Source organism: Coturnix japonica, chromosome 3 (genome assembly GCF_001577835.2).
Source record: "Coturnix japonica isolate 7356 chromosome 3, Coturnix japonica 2.1, whole genome shotgun sequence".
NCBI lineage: Eukaryota > Metazoa > Chordata > Aves > Galliformes > Phasianidae > Coturnix > Coturnix japonica.
In genome coordinates this window covers 75,828,778-75,852,590 of record NC_029518.1, presented here as the reverse complement: position 1 = coordinate 75,852,590, position 23,813 = coordinate 75,828,778, and the positions used below count along the sequence as shown (strand labels likewise).

Sequence of the window (23,813 nt, the reverse complement as noted above, 5' to 3'; positions counted from 1 at the left end):
AGCTACAGAATTGAAAATTTAATTGACAGTCATGTCAAGGTTGCATGCATTAGCTTGCATCTCATTTCAACTACTTCTTTAAAACTGTTTACGCTGGTAGTGACAGTATTTCATTCTGTACAGTCAGAATACTTCTCTTGCCTCAGAAAGAGAAATAAAGCGACAGCAAAATTTATGACAAAACAATGGATTTGTCCTCCATATCCCTTGTGTTTGGGTGAACAGCTGGCGACTGGTCACGAGTGGTGTTCCCCAGGGGTCAGTGCTGGGGTCTGTCCTCTTCAATATCTTTATTGATGACCTGGATGAGGGCATTGAGGGCACCCTCACTAAGTTTGCAGATTACACCAAATTTGCTGGGAGTGTGGATCTGCCTGGGGGTAGCGACGCCCTACAGAGGGATCTGGACAGGCTGGAGAGCTGGGCTGAAGCCAATGGGATGAGGTTCAACGAGACCAAATGCCAGGTCCTGCACTTCAGCTACAACAACAACCGGGCGATGCTACAGGCTTGGGGCAGAATGGCTGGAAGACTGCATAGAGGAAATGGACCTGAGGGTATTGATTGATGCTCAGCTGAACATGAGCTGACAGCGTGCCCAGGTGGCCAAGAAGGCCAATGGCATCCTGGCTTGCATGAGAAACAGTGGTGCCAGCAGGAACAAGAGAGGTGACTGTCCCCCTGTACTCAGCACTGGTGAGGCCGCACCTCAAGTACCATTTCTGGTTTTGAGCCACTCACCTCAAGAAAGACATCGAGGCCCTGGAACATGTTCAACAAAGAGCAACAAAGCTGGTGAGGGGTCTGGAGCACAGGCCTTATGAGGAGAGGCTGAGGGAGCTAGGATTGTTCAGACTGGAGAAGAGGAGGCTCAGGGGAGACCTCATTGCTCTCTATAACTTTCTGAAGGGAGGTTGTAGTGAGCTGCGGGTTGGCCTCTTTGTTTGTGAGTGACAGAACCAGAGGGAATGGTTTCAAGCTACGGCAGGGGAGATTCAAGATGGACATTAGGAAGTATTACTTCTCAGAAAGGGTGGTCAAGCACTGGAAAGGACTGCTCAGGGCGGTGGTTGAGTCACCAACCCAGGGGGTGTCCAAGGAGAGACTGGATGTGGTGCTGAGGGACATGGTTTAGTGGGAGCTATTGGTAATAGGTGAACGGTTGGACGGGATGATCTTTTAGGTCTTTTCCAACCTTGGTGATTCTATGGAAACATTCCAAAGCTTGTAAAGAAATAAACGCGTGCAAAGTAGTACTATTGAGGTAGCAATAGAGCAAGAGGACAGGTTCTGTCCATGACAGTTTTAAGACCCCTCACTAAGAAGCTAGAGGCTATGAATATATCTACTTCAAAGAGAAGCAGTTTTCTAAAGACAGCTTCACTTTTTATGGAAAATACTGAAGTCTTACTTCCACACCTGCATACATCAGTACTCCATATTATTTACAATGGTCTTAGTATTTCCTTTCCACCTCAGTTTTAAAAACAGTGAAATTTAGCTTTGTATGAGATAGCTACAGATGACAAGTCCATTCATCAGAATTAGCATGACACAGATATGATGTAAGTAGCCTCACATTCACAAGTGCAGGTCAACAGTGACTTCAAGCACCTTAACACCTGCTACAGAAATAACAGCAAAAGGCTTCCTGAAAGCATCCGTAACAGCCTCCTTACTTAAATGAGGGAAGGAGGGTTTCAGCTAAGTCTCATACTGATTCAAAGGATTCATTGGTGATGCAAAGACGGAAGGCAGCTTTGGCTTCAGTGACGATGAGACAGTAAAGCTGAGGATCCTGAGGAAAGTAAGGCAAAGAGCAAGACCTTAACTCTGTACTTCAGGGGAGCAAATTTTATCTGCTCCTGGATCTGCTTGGGATGGGACAAGTCCCTAGAGGGAAGAAGAGCCCAAGAAAGCTGGTTGCTAATCAAAGATTATCTCCTTTGCACTCAAGAATGGTCCACTTGAACAAGAAGCAAGTCAGGCAGGCATGCCAGGAGGCCTGTGTGGATGAACACAGAGCTCCTGGTATAACTCAAGCATAAAAAGGAAACCAACAAGGAACTGGTGATCCTTGGTAACTGCATCATTCCCACTCATACTGTCATCAACACTGAGCCAAGGAAGGTTCAGACTAGACAAAAAGATTTTTTATTTTTTAAAATCAAAGTGATTTGAACATTGGAATAGTATTCCTAGTGAGGTGACTGATGTCACATGGCTGTGTTCAAGAGGCATCTGAATAATATATTTTATCATTTGGTTAGCCCTGAAGAGGCGAGGTGGTTGGATTTAATGATCTTTGCAGGTCTCTTCAAATTGAACTACTCCAATTCTAATGCAACGTGAAACATTCTTGCTCTTACTGTGACTAGCAATATCTCAATTAACCCAGCTGAAGATTGCTATTTCACAAGATACACAATGACAGAGATGAAGCTCATTGATTGTAGGGTACCCAAGTAACATTTATAACTGTGATGAACTCCATGGAAAGAAAGTACTATTTCCCAATCCCACCAAGTTCCTCCACAGTGAAATATCAGAGAAGACAGTATCAAAACCCTTAAAAAGAAAGGACAATAACAAAAGCTGACACTATTAATCCCCGTACTTAAACTGTTCTGATTACTTTTGTCTGAATTAGAACATTTTTGCTATGAAGTATAACTATAGGGAAATAGATAGACTTAAGTTAGAAAATAATCAGAGAAGTTACTATTTTGTTGGGTTAATGGTGAGCATTCCAGAATAAGCTGGTAGCAAGTAAAGCAAAGTTCAGAACTTACGGCTGCTTCCAAATTCTTCAAACAGAAGCTTCACTTTCTCCCATTCTGTGGAATTCTTCTTGTTAGGAATATCCAAAGGAACAAAAGCACTAGAACAAGAAAGAATCTTATTTATCCTAGCAAGGCAAATATTAAGAGTTACTTCCAGCTTCAGAAAATGGAAATGTATTCATCCCTGCAGAAAAAAATTGTTTTAAGGTTAACTTTAACAAATCCTAAAGGTAATACATAATTCACATTCCACACGTACAATTAATTAATTTAGATCATGTGCACAATCAGGTATGAGGTCAATGAACAAATTATTTTCCATTTACCGAATATTCCTAAGAGAGGCAAGGATCCTATACTCAAGTATCATTAAAAGATACATTAATCTGATTTACTCACCTGCTTTGACCCTTTTGTGTTTTTTTTTTTAAAAAAAAAAAAGCATCACTGAACCAATTTATCTTATAACTCCCTATTTCTGAATGCTAGAATAAAATTCAAGATTCCCACACCAAGTATTAAACTTTCTGTCTATGTTCCACTATTACAACTACAATAATGCTTCTGCATTCCATTTCTTGTTTGGTACTTCCAAATCAGAATGCCAATGTTTAATAAGCAGAGTAGAGTCCACAGTAACCCATTTTATACACTCTGCAACATAGATTTAGATATATCCTTACAAGGAGATAAATGTCTACAATTCTGCCCCTTCTCAAGTTCCATACAGAAATAAGGGCCTCACTACAGAATGCAGTAGCAAGAAATTCACATGCTTCAGTCCCAAATAAGCAGGAATCTTCTTCTATTCTGAACTGGAACCCTCAATTAATAGCCAACCAGACAGAAGACAATCCCACTCAGATTTTCAATGTCTAGCTTCAACAAGTCATAGCAAAAGTGGGGCCTAGTTAACACTCCTAGCTGTCTACAGACAGATAGCATCTATTCTAGTCCCAAAGGAGCTCTAAAACACAGCTCATGCATTACACCAATGCAGTACAGAGCAATTTAGGCTAATTTTTCACAAACATTAAGCAAGAAAAGCTTGACAGAGTTTTAACTATTTTGCTATGTTATGTAAATGGTTAATGCATCATAGTAGCTATCAACAGAACAAGATGGTGATATGCTAAATAGCTACTGAACTACCACCAGCACACTACATTATGTCAGTCCACAGACAGTGAATTAATAGAGTACAAGTGCCAATATAGTTTCACAGCATAACTGAGAATTCAGCTAATGCAATGGTATAGAACTGCTCAAAAGCGTTGTCTTAGACTTGGAGTTCTAGGCACAAAAGAAATTTTAGAAAATATAATCAAACACCCTGTTTAAAATATTTGTTGGGAATATTATAATCAAGGTATAGGCTGTAGAACAGAAGTAATGCTAGACAAGTGATCTAAAATTACTAACATTTGGCAGAACTGGCATCACACAGGTATAGATAGGTCTTTTGTGATCCCTAAATCAAAGATCACCACTAGCTGTTATTATTAGCAAGTCAATTTCAAATTAAAAATTATAATTCAAAGGAGATTTAAACTATTTTCCTTAAAAGACTTCTGCTGTAACCTACATATAAATCTAATTAAATTATTTCTTATAGAAAGCTAATGTAATACGTTTAACATTGAACAGTGATAGTCAGGGAAACTTTTTAGACTGAAATATTCATTAGCCTCAAATATTTTAATTCAAAAGAAGCTGCTGTATAGAGATGCCTTAATGTCGATTATAATAACTCAAGCTCCTTGCCTCCAGCACACAACATCACAGAATGGAATACATTAGGATGGTATTGTTATCTAATTATTAACTTAAAGTGAGTAACTTATTTGTAAAAGCAAGAAAAGCTTCTTATTACAAACTAGAAATTCTACATTCTACACTGATATCTAGAGGAGTTCTGCTTCCCCACAACAGATTTAGATCAGTGATTATTCCGAATCCAAATTTTGGAGAAGCGTTTTTTCATTAATTAGTCTAAGCACTGCAGCTTTAAGCTACGATTAACTTGCAAACAAGTTCACTATTACATTGCACAACACCAGAAGAGGGTTATAGAAGTCACCATAGCTTACAAATACTGCATATTTTAAAAGCGACAAGCAGAAGAGCAGAGGATAATTAGGACATTAAGAATCAAGTTCCAACTTATTTGAAATGAACAAACCTACTAGCAGATTCCAAAAAATTTCAGAGACTGGACACCCCTACTACAGGTACATTGTATAATAAAGTAAGCTACATTGTACAAAATACTGCAAAAGTTTCTTTAAGTACACCTGTAGTGCAAGTACACCATAAAAGAAACAGCTTTTGTCAGAGCACTCAGTAATATTTTTAGACTCTAGTTAAGCTAGCTGAACCTCCCCTCCCTCACCCTTCATAGCTGTCAATAACTTATTTTTAATTAAAAGAACACTAGAATTATTGGAAGCTTAATTCAAAGCGTTTTCTCAAACCAGAAACAATTCTCAAATAAGACAGCATGCAACAAAAAGCATTAACTTAACTAGTTTCCAGCTCATATTTCAGTACATCAGTAGAGATCACTTTAACATACATTCCATCAGAACTATATTTTAAACAAATACTAATAAAACCTTCATTGTACAAAGTACAATTATGTCAACCCCACATTATATTTTTCCACAGAGCACTTCCATTGGTGAGACTGCTACCCATGTTCCTAAAAAGCTCACTTGGAACATGCAAGAAAGCATTGGTCATAAAGACAGTAAACACTAAAAGTCCGTGTCTTTCGCTCCCTCTTGTACATTAAGATGTCAGCACAGTTGTAAATAAAAGTTGCAGCCACCACGCTCTTAAGATATGCTTATACTGCACAAGAAGGCAGAACTTGGAAGCCTAAGTACCCCAACAATTAAGGAAAAAAATGATTTTAGCTTCTAGCTCCACTCTTGTTTTTCAGAATGCACACCACAGTATTTAATCCCTAACAGAGATAAGATAAATATTGATTATGAAGGCTGAGTGCATCAAAATCTACCCTTTTAATCACACATAGAAAAAAGTGTGATTTAGAGTTCTGTTTATTATGTCACCTGTTACTGTTCAATACATAAATACTTACCCAATTAAGAGAAGAACTGCACAAACTGTGATGAATCCCAGAGTATATTTGAGTGCAGTTTTAACCTGCTATAAAATAAAATGTTAATATATTAATGTAAAATAAATCTAAAGGGATTTGCCCAGCAGATTATTACAAAACATAATTAGCATAAGTGATTCACAAAAGAATTTCAAAACATAATCAAGTACTTGGCCTCAGAACTACATTCTTGAATAGTCTTTAGCTTGAGGACCATGAACAATGACATTGTGCGCCCCTGTGGCGCAGTGGTAGGAATGTCGCCTTGCAACACCGGGGCCTGGGTGTTCAAATCCCCCTGTGGCGCAAGTGGTAGAAGTGCCGCTCTGCAGCGCAGAGGCTCGAATCCCGGGGGTTGGACCTGATGATCTCTAAGGTACCTTCCAACCCACACAAGACTATTATATATTATTACCTATTGAATAAAGCTTCCATCTTAAATAAATTCACTTCAGCTTCTGGCCAAAACAGTAAACTCACAGCAAACTCGTACTATTGATATATTGCATTATTGCTTATTATGACCCCAATTACAAGCCTTCCCTCATGTTAAAATTACAAATGAATGCATTTGAAAGTGACTGTGATTAGTGATTAAAAGATTTACTTATGTGAACACTTGCTTCCATTTAGAAGATAACTTATGGCATGCGTTTGTGGCGCCTTGGATTATCATCCATGGAGAAAACCTTCATGTATTACACTGAAATGGCCAAGTATAAGCTTACATTAAATGACTACAGCCTACTTCCACAAAATGCAACATACTCAGATTTAGTTTCTACCTCACAAGCAATAAAATCTTCTTGCCTTAACCCATTCAAAGATACTTCCAGAACTTCAGATGAATCTTACATTTTTGGTATGTTTTAACTTCCTTTGCCATAGCGCTTTGCTATAGACAACTTACCAAGCACGTGTTGCCATCATCTTCTTCCTTCTCCTCATAATAGAAATAGACAAACGGTATCCATAGAAAGACGCAGAACAATATGATGGAGTATAAGGCTAGGAGAAAGATTTCAGTAAAAATATTAAGTCAGACTGACACTTCATTTACTGCATAGTAACCCAAAGGAAAGAATCAAAGACCAGTTTCTTATCACTTGATATCTCAATTTCCAATATTGAAAAGATAGACTTTAATGTCCGGCCTGTAAACTACTGCTGCTTTACTAATCCAATAGACTTTTAGAGTTAACTCTTCAGGCTAACCATTTCAGACAGATCTTCGGCACAGCAATTACAAAAAGACTAAAAGAAAACACTCTCCTGAATGCAGGTGATGCATTGAACTAAAGAATAACAATTATATGTTCTGTTTTCTGTATTAATTTTGTTGCTTCTCATCTTATGAGATGAGACATACAGATCTTAGAGATTCAGAGTACCCAAGCATATACCAAATAACAAACAGCTTTTGGTTTGTTCACAAACCCTCACATGCATCAACAACAAAATTCATTTCTAAATACCTGAAAGCATTCATAGATGTTCTAGAACAGTATGCAAACTGCTTCAATATTGCAGCTGCTTCTAAGAACCAAGCCTCTCAAATATCTTCTCTTTTTTTACATAAAGTACAAGCTGCACTCTGCCAGTAACTAATTGAAGTCACAATCATCATTAAAGATAAAAATAATCATCCTACAGAGGTCACTGCAAGCACAGAAAATACCCTGCTTGTAAGCTTACATTTATTTTATCAACTTCAGTATAAGTTATATATATGATGTATGGCCACAACTCACATAACAGAACTGATCCATGTTTCTTCCAAGTTGATCAAGGAAGAAAGATTCATATCTAAAAGAATTATCTATGAACAAACTGAAATAAGGCTACCACTATAGCAAACACCAGTGCTACCTAAAAACACCATTATCACAGTAGCATATTTTCAGCTCAGACTTCTGGCACTAAGCTTAATTACCTTTTTGAGTTGTGTTTAGAGATCGAGCTCTATTCAATAACTATCATACATTTGTTTTTACTTAGTCTTCAGAAAAGAAGGGGTTTATAGTACATTTTATGTTATGAAACTGTTTTCTGACATCTTTCATAATTCTTACAACTAATATCCAGTTTTCTGAGCTTTTTTGATCTTCTACAGTATTTAGCAAATGGCTATTACCATTAGATATATATATTAGATATAGACAATCACCTAAATTAATCATCAGCTAAATGATTTTTGTTGAAGGGTTTAAATCTGAATTGCAGTATAGTTCACCCAGTTTTTGAGATGCCACTCATACCACAACCACCTGAGCACCACACAGCACGACAGCCAAAGTTTAATTCAGTACAGAAAACACTTCTTAAAATGTATTTTCAACTACTGCTATCAACAGCATCATGTTTAATTTTTCCAAGGACTGTCACAGGTGTTTGGAAAGTCAGTTGCCAGAAAAATGATGGTAAGACATTTTTCTAACATTAATCTATTCCAGACTTTCAAGCTGTGTGTTACCTTACAACTAAAACAGTTAAGTAACAAGCTTAGGCTTGAGTCAGAAGGAATTCCATAAGGCAAAACCCCATACTGAACACACAGCAATTCAATTCCATGGCCTTGTGAATAATTAGAGTAGTTTGTGCATCAAATAAAGGTGGCTAAACTAATATCATAATCAACTTCTACAGTAAATAAAGTCCAAAAACTAGCCACCTTTATATGTTATAGTTGTTCTAAAAGTACATCATCTCTCTAATACATTAGAGAATAATAGTTCATATCATATTCAAAAAAAAAACCCATCAGATGACAACGTATGTAATTCCTACTGAATGTACATATAGCTACTAGCAGTTCTAACTCCTTCAGAATCATTTCCTTTTCCACATCTAACAGCTCACACAAAAACAATATACAGAAATTTAAGATAATGTTTGCACTCCAGGATATTTAAATCAAATATAGATCCAAGTGTAAGCAGCTCTAAATATAATATTACAAAGCTCGTGACAACCTATATCTCACAATTTTGAAGTTTCACATCTCTAAGACTCTCTTCATTGCCAGTTTAAGCAAAGCAAATTACAGTCCAGATTAGCCTTACCAAAAGGTTAGATAACTTCACTTTCTGTGAAGCCATAGTTAATCCAATTGAAGTTCTCACCAATGTTCTCACTGTATTATAGTAAACAGGAATTTATCAGATCAGGAAAGGAAATCCATACTGGTTTAACAACATTAAGGAGGAGTTTAGCCTTGCTTTTGTACAACCCAAAGTAGAGTTCTGAAAAAATGGAGATAAAGTTGGGCATAATGAAGGATAAAACTTTTAAAGACCCCAACAATTCCTCTTACGTCAACCTGACTTTAAATTAATTTGAGGCAAAATATCACCCAACTCGTTTTGTACACACTTCCATCAACTAGAAAAAACAAAATCCTTCAACTAATTGGAAGATTAATTAGAAGCAATGGAATTGTATTTAACAGGTTAGCTCAGTAGCTGTCATCAGCTTTCCTTTAAACTGAACTCAGACAAATATTAAAAATGCAGCTTCTCAAAGAAGGGAGCAAAACATGCTACTAAAGAGTTTTCGACAAATGGATTGATAAAAACAGAAATCTAAAGATAACTAACAAACTACAAGAACATCAGTATTTATCTAGCTAATCTCCATGTTACTCATAGAAGGGTGAGGAAGCCTGACTGCAATGGCTTGGTCTCACACTAAACTATATCAAATTAATGCTATTCACACACAACTCCAAATCAAGCCTTACATATTCTAAAGAGGGAGATGTTACTAAACAACTAGAAGAATCTAATAAGTAAATAAAAATTCATGAAGTATTGTTTTTGGGTTTTTTTTCCTGCAATTCTCAAAGCAAATTCAAGAAAAACTGCTCCGTAACAGCCTGTACAGACTACAAAAAAAGTGTGATCAGGCCAATAAGTACATCAAGCCTAGTATTATCATCCCAATAGCAGAAGCAAACAAATGACACTGAAGACAATCTAGCAGCAAGATGGATGCTGTTACATGGCACTGACAAGCAACTGCACTTGCACTTGGAGCAGTTCTAAGTATAAATGGACACTGAAAACTAATCTGAGGTCATTTCTCCTCACCCTCCCCACCATCTATGAAAAACCTTCCACTTTTCTCCCTCACCTAAGAAAAATGACAGTTTTGATTTTTCCACACAGCATTCAACCCAGGTCTTTAGAATTATAAAACATGTTGCTTAGAATCAAATAATGGTTTGGGGTAGAAGTGACCTTCAAGATCATCTAATTCCAATCCCCGGCTATAGACAGGGAAACCTCCCACTAGACCAAGTTGCTCAAAGCCCCATCCAGCCTGAATAGAGCTTCTAATTTTGTCTCCTGCACTTTACAACATAATGGAGAGGGGAAAAAAAAAAAAAAAAAAAAAAAAAAAAAAAAAGCATTCCTCACTCATTTATGGAATTAGCAAAAACTCCACTACATAGCTGGATCATACTTCCCAGTTAAAGATTAGATACATAGTTTAATTACATGTTGTATAAGTAAAGGTAAAAATACTACTTTGGTGCTACTATTTTAGACAAACAGTGCAGGCAAGCAATGAAGCAAATCAGCATCTCACATCAATAACAAAAGAAACAATCATGAGCATTTGACTATACAGACCTTAGTTATCACCAAGTGGCAAAATACCTTAGCTACAAGGAATAATCCCAGTTCCAGGGGAGACCTCATTGCACTCTACAACTTCCTGAAGGGAGGTTGTGATGAGGAGGCACTTGGCCTCCTCTCCCTGGCAACAAATAGAACCTTAGGAAATGGCTTCAAGTTGTACCAGAAGAGGTTCTTTCTTAAGTCTAATCTAAACTTTTACTCTCAGAGAGTGGTCAGGCACTGGAATGGCCTGTCCAGGAAGGTGGTTGAGAGTCACCGTCCCTGGCAGTGTTCAAGAGGCATCTGGATGAGGAGTTATGAGATAGGGTTTAGTGGTTTGCTGTAGATTACGGTAATGGGAGCGTGGTTGGATTAGATGATCTTGTAGGTCCTTTCTAACCTTGTGATTCTTTGATTCCTCTCTCCTCCATCCACCTGTTGTATTAACATATCTTTGCATCACCTCCAGTATGCTATCCCTTGTGCTGGGTCATCTTACTTACTGCACTGGCAGAAAAGACACAAGTATAGCAGTGACTTCAAAATGATTTAGAAAACTGGTAGATGACTTGAATGCATAGAAGAGTCCCAATCTTTGGAGATGCTCAGAATTGAGCAGGCAACGCACATGAACAGAGCCACAAAAAGAGGCCCTGAATTAAATGATCTCTAGAGACCTCTTTCCAATGTCAGTGCTTCTATCAGTCAAAGTGATTTTCAACAAATTTCTAAACTTTGACTAGAAAAACACAGGTATCCAGCAAATGCCAGCACTGGCCCAAGCAGAGAGGTTAAAAAAAGCACACTGTTGGAAACTGGATCCCTACTGGCACGAATAGCACACTTCAAGTTCAAGGCACCATCTAGCTTTAGGTGATACTTCTTGCACTACATGCTATTGACTACAGGAATAGAGCTGAGCTAATTCCAGGTGCAGATAAAGCTTTTTGTGCCAACTCAGTCATGAAAGCAAGCAGCCTCATATAGCTACAATGGTTCACGTTGAGTGTTCGGCAGGGAAACATTGGTACACACACAGGCACAGACTAAGAGCTTCAGGCAGTTCATAAGCCTACCCGACAAGTAGTCAGCTAAGCTGAGTAACAATTATCTTCAGCAGCAGCATTCTATCCCACAGCCATGAGTTTAAATATTACATTCTTCAAATAATGCTTCAACAAAATAATTAAAGTTTGAGGCTAGTACTTGCTGGCTGCAAACACTAATCGTATACTTCTTATCAACTCGAAGACACAATGTGCACGCAAGGTTCAACATCCAGGATTTCTGGTCCATCACAAATTCCCTGCTGGCATGTAGCCCTTAACTTCAGTCTAAATGTTTTCTACAGGAGTTACTGCCTTTCATTTCCAGACAAAATGTGTTACTACAACTTGAAGGTAATTTTATTTACATGCACTAATATATTGTCAAAAAGCCTTGTTACCATAGTAACTTTACAGGGCCACAACAATAAAAAGTTTAAAAGCAGTTTTGCCTCTGGTTTTCCAGAGCAAAATAATTTTAAGCAAGACCCTTCATTTATCAGGTAAAGCCTTTAAACTACCTATTCAAAGCACCTGAGAGGAAAAAACTGAAGAAAGCTTTAGATAGCCTAAAATAGAGCTTTTCCTAATACAACCTGATTTAATTTACTGAAAGCAGAAAAACAAGTTTTCTTTATATTACACCACAAAGGAAACTTGAAGATTTGGTAGATTTCTTATCAGCCCCAGTAAGCAGACTGATCTGATATTTGAGTTTTATTGTTCACAGTTTTAAAGCTTAATCACAAAATTGTAAGGGTTGGAAGAGATCTCCAGAGATCAAGTCCAACCCCCTGCCAACTGCCAAAGCAGGTTCCCTACACCAGGTCACACAGGTAGGCATCCAGGCGAGTCTTGAAGAGAAGGAGACTCCACAACCTCCCTGGGCAGCCTGTTCCAGTGCTCCGTCACCCTCACCATAAAGAAGTTCTTGCGCACATTTGTGCAGAACTTCCTATGTTCCAGTTTCAGGTTGCTTCCCCTTGTCCTGTCTCCACACACTGCTGAGAAGAATCTGGCCTCTTTGCCCCCCACACCTCAGATATTTACAGACCTGGATCAGGTCCCTTCTCAGTCTTCTTTTCTCAAGGCTAAACAGACCCAGTTCACTTAGCCTTTCTTCATAGGGGAGATGCTCCAGGCCCTTTGCCATCTTGGTGGCCCTCCACTGGACACCTTCCAAGAGATCCCTGTTTTTTTTGAACTAGGGAGCCACAAGGGCACACTGCTGGCTCATGACCAACCTTTTCATCAGCTCAAAGGCAAGCAACTAATTGCCTGCTGTTCTACCCACTAAAAGGGCTGTTTATACCCTGGAAAGTTAACCTTCAAAAAAAAAAAAAAAAAAACCAACACCAAAAAACAACAGTCTTGCAGCAGCAAACGGTCAACCAAGTGAAAAATATTTCCTTCCCCCAACTCCCTTCTACGTGACCTTGTGGCATAACTGACCTCTTATTTCAAGTCTTGTGCAGAGGTTCAACTTTTGCTTCAAAACATTTTTGATGGTTTGTATCTGAAGCTTGAAGCAGTAGCACTGCAAAAGGGAAGTCACTATATAGCCAGCACAAAGACTATTCCTGTCACAGAGGAAGCCTAAGCAATCTTCAGCAAGAGTTATGAGTTATTTTCTTCCTGTTTATACCACATCCATACCACTAGAGTCAGATTTGGTAGTAATCTTCAAGTAAGTTACTGCAATAGTCCCTTCATAATATTTTGACTTATCTACTACTGTTCATAGTTGCACTCACATACTGCTAGAAAAAACGAGGACTTGCAAAATATACTAGGTAAAAGAAACCACAATATACTTGAGAAGTTTGGGAAGATTCCATGCAAAGTCCCCAAAATAAGTACAGTCCCCTCAGATCCCTTGGAAACTACAGTATGCTCAATAACCATATATGATCAGAAGTCTCCTCCATCACACAAACCATCTGCTCTTCCAGATGGCAGCATATACTGGTGCATCGCATAAGACAAATGCTACTAATATGCTTAAAACTGTATTTTGTTATGTACTCCCTCACTTCCACTGAGAATGTAAGTTACAGGCTATTTCATAAGACCTAGAGAAATGTATTCCTTCCTAAATATACTCTCATGTATACTCCCCTGTACTCAGCACTGGTGAGGCCGCACCTCAAGTACTGTGTCCAATTTTGGGCCCCTCACTGCAAAAAAGACATCTAGGCCCTGGAACATGTTCAAAGGAGGGTAACAAAGCTGGTGAGGGGTCTGGAGCACAGGCCTATGTGGAGAGGTTGAAGGAGCTGGGAATGTTCAGCCTGGAGAAGAAGAGGCTCAGGGGAGACCTTATTGCTCCTATAACTTCCTGAAGGGAGGTTGTAGTGAGCTAGGGATCAGCCTCTTCTCTCACGTCATTAGTGATACATGTAGGTCAAGAGGTCTGTCTCACAGGAAGATGGAGTTGTCATCCCTTCGCAATTCAGAACACTTTAGCAAACACTACTTACTAGAATCAGCCTGGTGTTCAGTAGTCTTTACTTACTACAAGAACAGCAACAGAACAGTTCTATAGCTACTGTGAATTGTTTCAGCCTGATTCATAAGGTACAGAGGAAAAAGCCATTATGTGGTTTCCAACTATAAACCTTTCTGAAAACAGTTTCCCTTCCAAACACAAGCCGACATGCTGTTTTAGAGCATCTGCCAACCTCTGATCACTCTTCAATCACTTAAGTACTGGCAGACCCTTTCCACTGCTGCTGGTTTTATGAGAAATAATACACTAAGCCACTTCAGCATTGAAGCAATCAGTGAACTGTTTTCCTAAGCTAGGCTTTTAGATTCACTTCAAAATAGAGGTATTTCAAAAGTCCAATTCAAAGTTATCTCATTTTTCACTCTAGCAGTACACAACAACTCTACTTTCATAGAAATAATCAAGCCAAGCAATCTATCAGCTGGGTATGAAAAAAGCAGCCTATGAGTTCTGTAACAAAAAAACCCTATTTCTCTAAATTTAGTGACAAGTTTCTCTGTAAGTTGCAATTCAGTGAATTCAGTGAAACAGTTCCTTAATATCCATCAACAGTCAAACCAAAGTCTTCAAGTTGTTGTTACAATTAGAGGTGACAGAGTATGGTCAGTTGGTAGGTTTAAGATACTACCCTTCAGTTTAAATTACAAGTTAAACAGAGCTACAGGAGGGATAGAAGACCTATACTAGCTAGTAGTGCACTTCCTAGAGGGAGAAGAAAGTACTGGTCTTTACATGCATAATACTGGGACTAGGTACAAAAGGAGATTTCTGTCTGGTCATCTCTTTATTTTAAAGCACGTAAAGAACAAGTATTACTAAAAGATATGAGAAAAATGGAATTGTGTCACAGGAGCTGTTTAAGCTTATCCTTCTCAGCGTTCATTTCACTGTACTGCACAGCAGGGGACAAACAAGCAAGAGAATCATTAGGTTGTGGTTTTATGAAGGAATGATGACATCTTCTGAAAAGTTACTACTTCAAAGTAGTCATATTTATAAAAATACAGCAACTCCTCAAATTGAAAGTTATTCGAGAAAAATATTTTAAAGCATCTTTAAATCTCTACCACCACCTGGAGGATACACAATGAAATAAAACAGTAGTCCTGCAGAACCTCAACGAGACGTATGCAGGTAGAGGAAAACTAAAAAGCTTCAAGGAAGTGACCTGTAGTCACTATTAACTGAGTAAAACTGAAACCCAAAAGATACCAAATCAGGTTTTGAGTCTTAGTAGCACTTCAATTAGAAGGCAAAAACAGCCAAGCTTTCTTCATAGAAGTAATTAAAATCAACTTAATTTAATTAGCATACAAGCCAACCTATAAAATTTAAGTTCTTGAACAAAAAAAGGTTAAAAAGCATCTATAAACATCTTTTAGAGAAAAGCTTGCCTGCCTTCAAAGTATCTGCTGCAGAAGCAATAGAGCATGAGAGAACAATTCTAGCTGAAATCCTAATAGAGAGCAAGTAATAGCAGTTACCAAATTATAACAATCAAATTCTATATTTATAAAACAAGTTGCTAGCTGTTTTGAAGTGATAAAGCTCATGTGAACTTCTATAAGCAAGAGTTCATATCTGCATAATTTTCATCCAAGCTTCAGATTGATATATTCTTTAAGTTACTCAGCAACAAAAATAAACTGAAAGTAACCAGTCTAAATCAATTATACACTTAGGGTCAAGTGTATAATTGATTTCAAGCATTTGTAGCCTGAAGAGAGTTCCCCAGTCCCAGCCAGGATTAAAACCTTTGTTAGCCCAAACTATTTTATGGAAATTCATCCATCACTTTTACAAATCTATACAGACAGTCCAGAGAGGGGTTGAAGACAATTCACATTATTAGTTGTGAAAAAAACCCTCAGCAATGTATCAGGAATAGGAAAAATACAAAAAGTGATTCTACTATTCTAGAGTAAAGAAATTTCTTCCACACAGTTTCTCTTCACACAGCTCAAAGCCACAGAAGTTTCTTATAACTTCTACTTTTAGGTTTCTTCTACTTTTAGGTTTCACTGAGCATGAAACCACTGATTCTAGTTTGCGTGATCATCTCCATCAGGCAATACATATCCTGTTATTTAAGTAGCAGTCCACTATTTGGAATCAATTATTTTCTGATGTAAAAAAAAGTAGTTAAGATAGCCAACCTACAGCCTTCCAAGTCTTAGAAAAATAAAAACAAGTAATTATTCTTCTTTTGAATGCATATCATTGACCAAGGTAGTCATTTTACTCCAGTTGTCATCATTTCTCTGTAACTCTTAAATGTCTTTACTGGTAGCAGCAGCTTCTCCTGAGGAAAACTAAAAGCACTGATTTAAGCCTATACAAGTTTAGTTCACGTGTACTTTATAAGACTTGAATTAACTTTTTGCTTCAGCGGTGCTTAGGATTACCATATTTGAAGTAGTCTATGTACACTAATTTACAGCAGCTCTTTGTTTTGTATAAGGTAGTTTCTGACTCAGAATACATACAACAGTACCATTAGTTATAGTTGCATTAACAGGACACCTGATGCATGTTTCACACTGCTGCATATCTTCAGTGCCATAAACATTATGCAAAAGCCAAGACTTTCGATAAATGAATCTCTAAATACACAAACACACAATACATGTAAACAACAGACAAAACAGTAGCCACCAGTCTCTTCCTAGATAGATCTTAAATATATCTGCATTTTTAGAGGGACTCTCAAAAAGTCTCCACTGAAATCATCTAAATGTAACGCTACTGTGTAACCAAATATAAACAACCCCGTACAACAACTTATAGTTTTAAGTGAAGGCATGAAGCTTTTCAGGGATGGAAGAACATTATAAATACTTACTATAGTATCCATAAAGTACAGTGTCTTCAATTTGTCTTGAAACGTTAGCATCAGCCCAGTCCTAATAATAAAGAATAAAAGCATTTAACATCAAGAATATTTTTAATGGCCTTTTAACTGAGCTAAAATAAATAAGTTACACTTACTTCAAATGCCTAAGGAAAATAAAGCATTAGGCACCCAGTTCACTGATTTTAATTGAAATTTAAGTTGAACTAATTCACAAGCAAATGTGATTAAGAATGTGCTGCATTTCAGGGAACAGACACTACAAGCATCCCACCTACCTAACTGAAAATGTCATTATTCTCAGTTCCAGCCCTTCTCTTTCTGCACTGCTGGAATACTACAGCAGACGCTGGGAGGGTCACAATCAAATCAGTGACATGCTCATTTGGAGCACTGCTAAAATGGGAAACTGCTTAGAAAAAAAAATAGCCCAAAAATCCCACACAGGGCTGACACTCACAGTAGGGGCATCACAGTTTGCATAACCTTTTCCTGGAATGATGTGCCCAATCAAAGTGTTTCCTAGATGCAAGTCAAGAAGGATAGAGTGACATTTGCATAGCATTTGCTTTGTTAGGAATTCAAATTAGGAAGAACAGCTGATTTTGTAATGACAGCTCTTTAAGGTATCAAAGCTATCTTTCCAAGCACATATTAGTAGACTACAAAGCCCCTTAACTTCTGACTACAGTTCCTGTTTCTACTGTATTTAACAACACAACAAGAGAATCACGCATTTAAGAAAACAAATCTTTAGAAATAGCATTCTTATATTTATCTCTATGCAAGTGACCAAGCATAGAAAGCTACCAAAGGTGCAAATGAGGACAAAGAATAAGCCAAGGATCATTTATTAGAATCTAGTTTATGGAAGTTTTTTTTCTGGTTTGCTGTGTTGAGTTGTTTCAGCAGTTCAGCATCAATTCCACAGCACTTTAATAACAAGTTTTCTTAATACATCCAACTGCAGGCAGCATTTTTGTCATAGCATAATGAAGACTAAAACTTATCTATATAGAATTAGATATGAGAATGGAATACAGCTATGTAATATGCTTTCTTGTTGTTTTAAAGCTTTATTTTTAATTCTTGGGCATCTAGTTTAAACCATTGTCCCCTTTTCCAAATGTTCAAACTGAAAGGTAAAGCTCCTTAAAGGGCAGCTTTTAAGGAAATAGGAGATCAACTTCCTACAGCTTGACAGTAAGAAGAAAGGGGAACAGTTTAAACTAAAAGAGGGGACATTTAAGTTAGAGTTTAGAAGGAAATCACTCAGAGGATGGTGAGGCCCTGGCACAGCTACCTGGAGAGCAGTGGATGCCCCACCCCTGGAGGTGCTCAGCACCAGGTTGGATGGGCCCTGGGCAGTTGAGCTGGTAGGGGGCAGTCCCAACCACAGCAGGGAATTGGAACTAGATAGTCTTTTGAGGTCCCTTCCAAACCAAGTTAAGACTACAAGATTGAAATGTAAGCCTAATACAAGACTTGAATTCTATAAACACTAGATTAAGCTTCAAAATGCCTAATCTGGAGCTGTTAAATTCCTATGTACATATATTTTTTTTCAGATTGAGAAACACAAGTCTTTCCAGTAGATGTAAAAATACATGTAGTAATAAAGTATATATATAATAAAGAGAGCATGCTGCTTAAGACTGCAAAAGGTAAGTCTAAGTCAACATTTACTTTACCAGTTCTCCCAGAAGCAGGTAAATTCCCATTCAATGCAGACTCGATGACGTACAGTCTGTTATCTCAGGAAATCAGCATTTTGCATTGTAATTTCATATTGTAATGCAATGTCCTTTGCATTACTATATTAGGATCCCCCATAAACCACTTGACTCTGAACATTTAAAGTTAGACGATTAGCCAATGAGATTTTAGTTTAAAAAAAAAAGTATACTTTAATCAGCAAAAATAAACCATGAAAAATATTTTATCAGACGGGATTAATGTAATATTGTCAAGTGCTGGTTGCATACACAATAAGCCCAGTCTTTGGAAGCTGCCCTTAATAGCATCCCCGTAAAAAGAAAAATTCTATGTATTTGTATGATTACTAAAAAACTTGACAGTAACAAGTAGTGAACACATAATATGAAACTGTTTAATTTGCTAAGTGTTAAAAAAGAAAATGTGCTGCTTTAATTATGCCTCAGGGAAAGGCAGTAACATGTGGCACTGCTTACCTTCAACTAGGTCTTAGAATAAGAGTGAGCTTTTTTATAAGAGATTCAAAACTGATATCAGAAGAGAACAAGGAAGAAAACCTTTTAGTCCCACCATTGTTCAAGCGGCCCATCCACTTTACAAAGAGAGCTATTAACTGAAGTACAGTAGGACTTTGCTGTTAAAAGCCAGAACAGTTCCTCCTCTAACTTCAGAGATTGATAGCAAAGATGTAGAACATTAAAACAACTATTGTCAATGTTATTGCTTGAATTAAGTTGTATACCAGACCACAGTAATAGACTAGGAAGGATACATTAGAGCATAGCAAAAGAGAGGTGCCATCTCACATTAAGATAGGTAAAGGTACAAAAATGTTCTTCACTACAGCATGTAAATACATCTGAGCTTCAATCCCGCACAAGAGAAGTATGCAATGCAAGACAACATACAGCATACCTATTACATCAGCTTCCACTGAGCTGCTGAAGCTCTACTTAAGGAGTTATGCCAACTAAGAAAGTAAGAATTCTCATTCTCAGCAGAAAGTTATCCATATGCACAGCTCATCAGCAATTCAGAAGCAGTAACAACTTCCTCTGGGACATCTCAAAAGCTAAGGACAGCAGCCAGCCTTGTCAGAAGACACACACTGCTACCTAGTGAGCAGAGCATTGACATCATTAGCAATGGCACTAGTATTTGTCAAATCGAACAGTATAAATTTATATTTATAGAGGACTTGCTGAAAACTAACTTATCAGGACAAACTCCAGGTCCACAGCCTGTTTCCTCCTCCATCCATTATGGCCCACATTTACAAGAAACACAGCAAATGCATAAGAATCTCAATAGACTAAGATAAGATTTCTCTACTGCCCTCAGGAGCAGTTTAGGATGAAAAGTGACAAATCCCCTTAAGATCCACTGAATTTAGACATTCTACACTGCTCTGCTGTGCTTCATTCTGTTCCTTATCTTTACCAGTACATCATATCACCTTTAAAGCATCCGTAAGATGAAGGAATGAAATTTTATGTGCAACAGGCATGATGGCCTAAATTACGCTACAACTCTTAATTACCTTTTAACAGAAGCTATGCTGAAGAACCTAGAAATTTTAAATACAGTCAAAAATGCCTGAAGTAAATGAATTAGTAAAAGGTTGCCATGTAAAGATAGTTTTGAAAATGCTGTTCCAGTTTACCTAAACAATAAAACAAAAAGCTTAAGAGAGCTTTTATTAATTACAGTCACCAAAATGCATCAGTGAAAACCTTTGCTTCCCCTACTAGTATGAGTTAGAAGCATCTCCCTGCCCCCCAACAGCTGCACTCAGTGACTGATATTGATGTATTCAACTACAACAGTACTCAACCACAGCAGCTAATTTCCCCAAACAAAAGGAGTACAAGCTGAACTGACACTTTAGTCCTTCTACACATTTTAATGAGAGAATGACTTTCGATTTTATTTTGTCCCTCTTAAAGGGGACATCTCTACTGTCACCAGTGAGAATTTCACAAGTTCCCCAGCGAAGACTGTTCCACTCTCAACAAGCATATCTCAACGGAGCTTAAGGTGGAGCAACATAAAAGGTTTCAGTATGTGATGTTTCATCATAGGCAGATGAAGCTGTCACTCTGTTCATTAGCCTCACCCAAAGCTTAGTCAACAACAGGAAGACAATAACAAAAGTTGCAGTGCAAGTCACAGCATGGCTAGATGGGGGAAAAAAATAACTTAGCATCTAGATCACAAATCTTCCAGTACGTTACCACAAGAGTTGAGACACAACCACAATTTTGACAGAAGCATCATTAAAAACAAGAACATCTCAGCTATATCTGCTACTATGAACACTGTGGACAATAACTTATTTCACAAGTAATTCCTACTCAGGACGGGAAGCATTACCTCAAGTAACTCCTTAGAGTAAAAACACTTGGAAATTCTAGCATGGGTTTGTCTTCTGTTTGCTTGTATGGTTTCTTTTTATTTTTAATTTATTTTTTTAATTTATTTTTTTCTTTTATTTTTAATAGCTACATGATTTTCCCAATGGACATAATCAGTATTTAACAGAATGGTCTGAAAAAAGATCTACTATAAAACAGATGAGACTTAAGGAGACAGCTGAATTTTTAACAGCTCATGATGATAAGAAAGGTTTGTGGAGTATTCAATCTAAGCTAATTGGAAGCTCATAGCCTTTAATTTCACTCAGCAGCAAGAACTTACATTTCACAACTAAATGCAAGCACCAGCACTCCCCAGCAAAAGGGCTACATGGTTACTGTGCAAAACTTTTAGGGCCAAGATTGCTCAGTGGGCATAAAACAATAATTGCAGATATCATATAGTAAGACATACACTAAGACACTTGCTTTTATGAGCACACACTCCCTTAAGGAGCTTTCCAGATTCCCCTGGAAAAAGCTAGCTTACTAAGCTCCACAAACAGCTAATCTCATACTCAACTTTTCAGGCAAAATAAAATCCATTATGTTAATATTTCAGTATAAAAATAAAAGATCTATTGTAAAATCAACTGAAACTTGAACTGCTAATAAGCAAATCAGCTTTTCAAAAGAGGGGGTACAAGTCCTATTCTACAGCATCTCATTACAATGTACTAAAAAGCAATATTTACAAAATGTGTACAGGCAAAGAGTAGCACACATACCCCTTCTGACATACACACAAAAAAGAAATAAGTATTTGGAAATGGAGCATTTAGGAAGCCTTACAGGAAAAATATGAAGTAATAGAAGTGAAATTCAGATCAAGTAATAAATAGAGGCCAGCACTGTACTTGCAGTGCTAGTACCCAGAAACCACAGCACCAGCACTAATAGAGCCTTTGTTTATTTGTTACATTTAAGTGTTTAAAAGAAACATGTTATTGACACAAGGGACCTGCTTCTTTCAAAGAAACAATTAAGATCTTCACAAGCACATACCTTAAATGTACCATTTTGATTTTTCATATATGAAACCAAGAAGATGTCCACTGGTAGTAGTGCTGATGAAATTAGAGCAACTGCCAACGCAAAGATAGCTGTTATGGTAGAAATCACTTCGCTTTCTCGCCGACTCTGATACTTGCGCACATAAACCCAGGAGAAAATCAGAATAGCCTGAAAAACACAGATAGTTATGACTAGCATAACAAGGACATCAGAGAGCATGTCAGACCCTATATCAGGACTGGAGCACCTTTCCTGTGAAAACAGGCTGAGGGAGCCAGACTTGTTCTGTCTGAAGAAGAGAATGCTCCTGAGAGATAATATTGCAGCCTTCCAATATTTCAAGGGAAAAGATAAACATAGAATCATCATAAACAACAATGAATTTAACTTTTTACATGGATAGACAGTGATAGGACAATGAGGAATGCTTTCAAACTAAAGGAGGGAAGACTCCAATTAGATGTCAGAGGGAAGTTTGCTTTTTACTTTGAGGACAGTGAAGCAGTGGCACAGCTGTCCAGAGAGCTGTGGGCACCCCATCCCTGTAGGCACTCAAGACCAGACTGGGTGGGCCCTGGGCTGATGAGCTGGTTGGGGGGGCAGCCCTGCCCAAGGCATGGGGTTGGAATTAGTGGATATTTGAGGTTCCTTCCAAACCACACCATTCTAGACTCCTACGGTTCTAGAATCAGGATGCTCATTCATCTGAGCATCAGCAACAGATTCTTCATAGCAATACACTCTTCTTACCCTCACCACCACCAAGTATGACACAAGCAGGAGAACAGGACAGCCACACACCTTCACCTCTGGACTCTGTTTTGACTTACAGCGTTACAACATCGCCTTTATCAGGAACACCCCGAGACAACAACAGCCTTGAGAGACACGGCCGGGAAGAAGCAGGTCGGGGGATGCGAAGCAGGCAGCCGGGCCAAGCCGGGGTTAATGTGGGAGAACAAGGGAAACCCGCCGGGAAGGAGAGCGAGAGGAAAGTTTAAGAGGGAACTCGGAAAGCTCCTACTCCGCAAGGAAGGGGGAAAAGGGAAAACCTGTCCGAAAGGGAGGCGGGACGGGAAAAAGAAGGGAAATACTGAGATGCCGCGGGTTTTGAGTGGGAGCAGCTGCAGGACTAGCCGAGGAAAAACGAACTGAAAGAGCCCCGCTCACCAACAGCGCGAGGCCGAAGAGGCACCATCCCGTCAGCAGCTCAGAGGTGGCCGCCGCCATGTTGGTTTCCGTCAGCAGCAGTCAGCCCGCCTCCGGGGCGGGGCCTTTAAAGGGGCGCCGTAACGTCACCATGGGGACCGGCACGGCCGGGCGGAGCGGGGCGGGGGAAGTACGGGGCACCTGAGGGTAGCGGGACACAGAGGTATCAAGTAAATTCAGTGTTTGAAACAAAAAAAAAAACAAACACCATTAAAATAGAATCATATAGTATCCCGAGTTGGAAGGGGCCCATAAAGATCACTGGTTCCAACCTCTGGCCCCACACAGCACCACCCAAAATCAAACCCTACCTCAGAGAGCGGTGTCCAAACTCTGTTCAGGTGAAGTTGTAGTTTTGAGAGGAGGAACCTGTGGCTGGAGGGACCGGAGAACTGGAAGCTTCCTCCAGAGCAATGCACGTGTGCTGCATTTCTGCTTGCTGTCAGGCCAGTGTGCAAGGTACTAACGTGACAGCATTCATGAATCAAGTAGAAATGGGGCTGAGATTATTCCATGTCTAAA

At 38.5% G+C, this 23,813-nt stretch overlaps 1 protein-coding gene across 4 annotated transcripts in view; it reads right to left on the bottom strand.

The window, feature by feature from the left end:
- Positions 1-23,378, bottom strand: part of LMBRD1 (LMBR1 domain containing 1) — a 63,201-nt gene extending 39,823 nt beyond the window's left edge. The window contains exons 1-6 of one of the 4 annotated variants that reach the window (XM_032443608.1): positions 23,253-23,378; positions 22,074-22,250; positions 16,930-16,990; positions 6,821-6,918; positions 5,890-5,957; positions 2,793-2,908 (exon numbers count right to left, since the gene is read on the bottom strand). In XM_032443608.1, coding sequence (XP_032299499.1) covers positions 2,793-2,908; positions 5,890-5,957; positions 6,821-6,918; positions 16,930-16,990; positions 22,074-22,250; positions 23,253-23,312 — 580 coding nt within the window. In that variant the 5' untranslated portion in view covers positions 23,313-23,378. The remainder of the gene's footprint in view (positions 1-2,792; positions 2,909-5,889; positions 5,958-6,820; positions 6,919-16,929; positions 16,991-22,073; positions 22,251-23,252) is intronic. The other 3 variants (XM_015859143.2, XM_032443610.1, XM_015859144.2) reach the window with 3 other exon arrangements.
- Positions 23,379-23,813: the final 435 nt, after the last annotated feature.